This window comes from Porites lutea, chromosome 5 (assembly GCF_958299795.1).
Source record: "Porites lutea chromosome 5, jaPorLute2.1, whole genome shotgun sequence".
Taxonomy (NCBI): Eukaryota; Metazoa; Cnidaria; class Anthozoa; order Scleractinia; family Poritidae; genus Porites; species Porites lutea.
This window is the reverse complement of record NC_133205.1, coordinates 43,178,038-43,184,788: the sequence shown is the minus strand read 5'-3', so window position 1 is coordinate 43,184,788 and position 6,751 is coordinate 43,178,038. Positions and strand designations below refer to the sequence as shown.

Here is a 6,751-nt window from a genome sequence, read left to right as displayed (position 1 = left end):
TTAAAGGCAAACTGACTTCTATACTCCACTTTCTCTCTACCGCCGTTTTACTCTATAGAGAAATCAGTCAGAGCTTTGCGAGCACAGGTAGCGCAAGCTTACTATGAGAGCCCTGAACAATATTATCCTACTTAGCCAATTAATTATTCATACGACAACAGTTATAAGACATTGTATGAAAATTATCCGATTTCTCCATAATTGAGCGAAACGTACATTAAATTTTTCCTTTTAGTATTTTTTTACATTTATTTGTGTATTGACTGCGTTTCAGGCCTCTTAGGATGCCAAAAACCCGTAAACAACACTCCCCATCAAGCTAATTAATTATTCATATAGGAAGAAAATTATATGACGTTGTATGGAGAAATATTCTTTGCTCACTAAATTAGCAAAATGTACATTGAATATCGCTTTGAAGCTTACCTTTAGCGTCTTCTTGTTTTTCTTTGTATTCTGTCTGCATTTCAGACCTCCTAGGCACTGTTTAATGCCTTTTTTTGAGCGACAGTTTTTCACCCAGGTGACTGTCATCAAGCGATATTCAGTGTACATTTTGCTAATTTAGTGAGTAAAGAATATTTCTCCTTACAACGTCTTATAATTTTCTTGCTGTATGAATAATTAATTAGCTTGATGGGTAGTGTTGTTTTCGGGTTCTTGGCATCCTAAGAGGCCTGAAAAGCAGTCAACACACAAATAAATGTAACAAAATACCAAGAGGAAAAATTTAATGTACGTTTCGCTCAATTTTGGAGAAATGGGATAATTGTCATACAACGTCTTATAACTTTTGTCGTATGAATAATTAATTAGCTAAGTAGGATAATGTTGTTTAGGGCTCTCATAGTAACCTTGGGCTACCTGTGATGCGAGGAATCGAAACTACAATTTTCGACTCATCTTTAAGTCAGTTATCTGTTCGCTGACCCAGACCGGATCCATCTTAAGTGATGTTTGTAGATAACTTGTGACAGTTAGGGACGGACCATTAGAAAAGTTATTGGGGGGTGGGGAATTTTCAAGCTGCAGGAATTTTTTTCGTTATCAAAGTCCTTGTATGAATTTTTTTAGGCCATAGCATGAATATTTTTTAGGGTTAATTGGAGTGCATGAATGTTTTTCATTTAATTTTCCCTTGCGCGAATATTTTTTTTGTACTTCACCCCCCCCCCCCCCCCCCATAAGTTTTCTAATGGTCCGTTCCTTAGGTAAGGATTAATTAAAAAGGGTAAAGGTGTGATCTGGCCTGATCACAAAAGGGAAAACAGTTAGTTTAACCATAGTTATTATAGGAGACTGGTTATGAAAAGCGGCAAACATCAATGATAAAAACAACAGTGCTGCAGTTTATGTTGGAAGCACCCTGAAAGTGCACAATCCTTTGTTTTCTGTTGGCAAATTGTTACGGAATAAATTAATGCAACGTTTTTATCGGTCAATAAAATCAAAATGATAGGAATTCTTTTGAACGTTGTGCACTTTCAGGTCCACAAAAACATATAACAAAGGAGTCTGACGGGTTTCATAACCATTCCACTCAATTAACTATGATTTAACCCGCCTACTCCACGATGAAGAGTACTGATGGGCGTTCATGGTAATCAATGAAAAGTCTCCTTTTCAGCATTTTAGAATAACAATAAGCGATATTATATGACGGATGATCACCGCAGTTCTATACGCAACTTTTGCAGTTGCCAAAAGAAAGCGTAAAAAAGATTCAGGCTTGTACAGGATTCGATCTCCTGGGCTCTGCGATACCGGTGCAACGCTCTACTAATTAAGGTAACAAGACATCTGGGAACAGGTCGTTAAATTAGTACGCTGCAGTTCACATATATGATTGTCATATATTTTTAACTTTCAATAAGCGATATGACAGACTTTGAAGCTTCCACCGACTGTAAGTAAATGTTACGAGAATAATAGCCATTTCTCCCGATGACAATGAAAGCAGTGTTGATCAAAATGATATTTAAAGAAAAAATCGTAACGTTTCCCTACCCCAAAATCGTGCTAAAATTGACTCAAAACGTTTTATCTTATAAGCCGGCCCGGCATTTATTTGGACTTTTTTTAATGACACGGTCATAAAATTGTTTACTCTAGTTTCAGTTTTTAATTTTCAAGTTTGGCAAGAGTTGCAAATAATCTGCTAACCGCTGTGTCCAATTTATTGAACTCTTTCAAGTACTCATCACTTCTCATCAGACAAAGAAAACAGATCTGCCCATATGAGCAAACACTTTTAATGCAAAGTCTTACGTTTATTACTAAAATCTCATTAAGATGATATGAGTTTTAGCGCCAAAGAAAGGAAATCAAAAGCAATTATCTTCACAGCCTTAAGGATATTCAGCTGTTGTGGAAAACAAACATTCAGGCAAAATAATAACGATTGGAACCTTCAACGAGAGCATTAGTTGAAGATTCATTGCCCAGTTCCTATGTACCCTGATTTTCAAGAGACGATATAACCGGTTACAGAGATGATACTATCCACTCTCGATTCTTTGGATTTAGTCTTGTTACCCGGCTACGCAATTGTTGTGGTTGCTGGGCTGATTGGAAATTCCCTTATTTTAACAGTTGTGAAGAATAAGCGTTATATGCACACAACCACGAACTTTCTGCTCGCCAATCTTGCTTTCGCAGACTTGTTAACCTTGTTATGGTGTATCCCTGGAGTCGCATTACAATATTCTAGGCACCCAGACGGTATTCTCGGTGACATCTTTTGCAAATTTATTACCATGAATCATCTGGCTGGAATATCGCTTCTTGTCGCCGGTCTTACGTTAACTTTAGTTTCTGTCGAGCGATATAACGCTCTCTTGAATCCTCTGAATGCCAGCGTAAGACTCAACAAAGAAAACGTGCGATATCCGGTCGTCATCATGTGGATATTTGGCTTCATCTATGTGTTGCCACTCTTTGTAGTTGAACGGTTTGACGAGGTACGCGGTCAATGTGTGTTCCATTGGCAAAAAGCATCTTCTACTGTATACTGGTCGTTACTTGCAATGATCGTAGTTATTGCGTTTTTCGTTGTTTGCTTCTGCTATTTCAATATCATCAGAGGACTATACTTTACAAAGAAAATCTGCGCAGAAACCTCAACACTATCTTCACAAGCCGCTGAAGAAATCCAGGCAAAGAGAAAAATTGCCAAACTTTCCATTACCATAACTATTATCTTTATCGCCTGTTTTTTTCCTTATGTTACGGCAACTGTCTTGGATGCCTCGTTAAGAAGTTCATTTTATAGAATTTCGTTCTTTTTGGTTTACTGTAGTTGCTGTGTAAATCCTATATGTTACGCATTTCAAAGCTCAAACTACAGAACTGCTTTCAAGGAAACCATTAAAAGAAAATCCAGTACACATCAAAATGAGCAAGCAGTGTAGTTGTATTAGCCAAGCGAAAGTCTGCATTAAAGGATGGCTGTTGTTTTTATGAGTGAACTTCCAATTTTCCCCCTTTGTTTTTGGATGAGTAGCTGGGAATGAAGCACAACAATTTAGCCGATTCGTTTGAATAAAAAGCGAGTTCTCGAAACGTCAGGTTAAGATTCTCTTTTGCAGCAAACTCACGTATAAATTAAATTGATCAGACCATTTTTTAAATAGTATTTCACAAGGGCCCAAGGTCTATTTGGAAACCGAACGATTTTCACCACTGAGAAGATGACTTAATTCGTCGAAAACGTTTGGTTTCTATTCCTTTGAAAAACCATTAAGTATTATGAAAGAGTGTTTTCTAATCTCAAGCGAATATTATGGACGTGAGCATTTGGACTAGAAGCAGATGGTCATACGTTGGACTCGGTCTGTTGAGAATACTCTGATATCTTTTGTTCGAGCCGCCTGTGTCAGAAGATTGTGATAAAGCAAAAAACAGAAACAAAAACCATAAAAAAAGCTTCTAACCATTTCTTTTGTTTTTTTTTCCAACACTATTCCCCTGTTTTCTCGATTAAACTTAAAGGGTAATAGTGAATGAGCTCCTCTGACATCTTTTTCGCCGTGTAAAAGCTGAAGATATAATGGCAAGATTCCTGGCCTTAAAACAGCGGTTAAAATACGTTTTATTGAATTAACATGTACAGCGAGTTTGAGTTCCAAGCAAACGCCGAGGTTTCCCATGTAGTATTAGTTTCGAAAAGAGAGGGACAAGTTTGCAATGAATAGAAGTTCTTTAATCTCACCTTACATTCAGGAGCATTAAAGTTGTTCTTCTTGTAGTGCTAACTACTGCCATTCGCCGTAAATTTCTGATTACTTTCTTTCTTGCTTTGGGTTATACCCATTCAGATAGGATATAATTCGCCAGCACTCTTCTTCTATTTGTGCGTCAACTTTCACAAATGTTTAAGCGTAGCATTTTAAGGTTAAATTAGACCAGTATTTTGTGCAGCACGTTATATGGTCACGATTGACTTAGCCTGTGAACAAGCTCTCCATCTGAGGAAGTCGCGAGTGCGAAGGTGGGGAAAGAAATGGAGGTCTCTCCTTTTCCTCCGCCCCTCGCGGCTCTGCGAGTCTTTCCCCCTTTCTCGCGTGGATCGCTTTGCTCGCCCAAATTGGAGAGCTTGCCAACAGGCTACGATTGACTTCAAAATTGCAGCAGATAAACAACAGGAGAGCTCTGAGGCTAACTTACTGACGTGAGGGAAGATATGTTTTAGGATTTCGAAGTTCAGTTTACATTTTTTGGAACAGTATATGCAGATATCTCAAACGTTTTTTTCTTAAAGTTCCACCATTCCATATTAAGGATGCCAAAAATCAACGCGTTTTAAAAACATAACCAACACGCATATAAGCTGGTTCTGGCCACCTTTACCGCGGTTGCGGTTGATGCGGTTTCGGATGGTACTTCGAGCTTCGTTACTTGAATATATTTCTTTAACAAACGTTATTAACAACTGAAAGTATCTGTGTTGGAAGCCTACATTTTTATTCGCAAATTACCAATTCTACTAGAAAGCGTGCAGTTAATATCCGTCTCAAACAAACTAAATTTGACAATTTTTCGGGGAGACAACGTTACCGCCTTTGCCGGGAGGTTGTGCTCTCGCCGCAATCACTTCGGGCCCCGCTATAGTATCATAAAGTGTTAGTTACTTCTTTGGCTACAACCACACCTGTGGTTTATTAAATACGTCAGCATTACATGTTCAATATGAAACCAGGAATTTGCTAAATTTAAGCGTCCTGAATGCACTAGATTACATCTCAGAGAAATTCAATCTCAAAACTTTTTCCGTAGGAGCATGCGCCCAAAACTCCCTAGAAAAGTGCGCCATCCGCAGTCCTGATAGGCGCTATGTCGCGCCCAAGTTGCCACTGTATACTATATCTTTAGGCGCCCTTTATCACAAAATCCTCCGTCCGTTCGTGAAAAATGCAGACTTTATATTTGCTTTTGTCCGTCAATTATTATTATTATTATTATTATTTTTCGAAAATGGATGGCTCCATCCCTTTGATGACTTCTGCGTTGCATATATGTATTACTTTGTTAATACTATACTTTAAAATTGTTGAAGACAAGAAAATTTTTTTAAGATTGTCCATCTTTATGTTTTCATTTCCTTTTGATTGAAATATGAGGTAAACTTAGCAGCAGAACTTGAATCGAAATAACTGACAACTAAAAAGTAAATAATTATAACATACACAAGTGCAAAGTTTAGGCACACCACCAATGAATACCCATGAATCTTGATTGCAATCAAATATCTTGCAGAAATGACAGGTTAATGACGAAGAAGACGACAAAAGTAATTTTTCACAAATTGTAATTCCGCATCAGCAGCAAGGAAAAAATTGCCACCTCTACTACAAAATGACAATATCAGTTAAGAAGCCAGGAGGTTAAATCTTTGCAAGGTAAGATTACAAAATAAATAATTTTCTCTTTTTTCGACTTTCCTCTTGGCATAAGATAAGTTCATCAGGTCTAAAGAAAACGGAATTTATTATATTTTCAAAGACATCACCTGTTCAAGTTTAAAATAAAAGTACTTTATTCTGTAAATTAAATGGCCTCAGGGAAGATCAACAGCACAGTTAATAGTGATATCAAAATCTAGGCATCAAATCTCTTTTTATACCTGAAGGATTTTACCCAATTTATGTTTTGTTTATAACAGTTAAAGCCTAAATTCGTCAAAAAAAGACCATAATTTCTGCAAGTCAAATATCCTCGTATGCGGATTAGGTGGGCAGCGTGATATGCCGAAATTGTCGCAAGTACACAACGAAAACACTCTGTTTAATTCGTAAACGCCAAAACTTGATTGTATTTACGCAATTGAGGCTAAATTTGATAATTTCTGACAGACCAGGAAAGGAAAGACCCTTTTATTCAGACCATTGCAGAGTTAAGCTGATCACGTGAATGTTGAGTCTGGGCAATAAAAGTTTAGACGAGTGAAGTTTAGAGGAAATTATTGCTGGCTTAGCAGGGCTTTTAGCCGTTACAAAGTCCATTGCTTGTGGCTAGAAAGACTTGCCTTATTAGAAATGAGATTTTGTTGTACGTTTGTTGGTCAATAAGATGAAGCTGAAGATGAAATACTTAGGCTGATATGATGGTTCGCTGTTTCTATTTTTTCATCTTGATAACAAACTCCATCAAGAAAGATCCTCTCGAGAACATTGTATAAATCCGGAAGCCAAGCTTTTTGATTGGTATTATTTTATTTTCTTTTATTATTAAAGTCAAAATAATTGCCTGAAAA

The 6,751-nt window shown here is 37.2% G+C and overlaps 1 protein-coding gene across 1 annotated transcript; it reads left to right on the top strand.

Annotated features, from left to right (window-relative positions):
• The first annotated feature begins 2,298 nt into the window (after positions 1 to 2,298).
• Positions 2,299 to 3,431, top strand: LOC140939018 (galanin receptor type 1-like). Its single transcript, XM_073388577.1, has one exon. It carries the CDS (start codon positions 2,493 to 2,495, stop codon positions 3,408 to 3,410), a length of 918 nt encoding a protein of 305 aa, XP_073244678.1. The 5' UTR covers positions 2,299 to 2,492; the 3' UTR covers positions 3,411 to 3,431.
• The last annotated feature ends 3,320 nt before the right edge of the window (positions 3,432 to 6,751 follow it).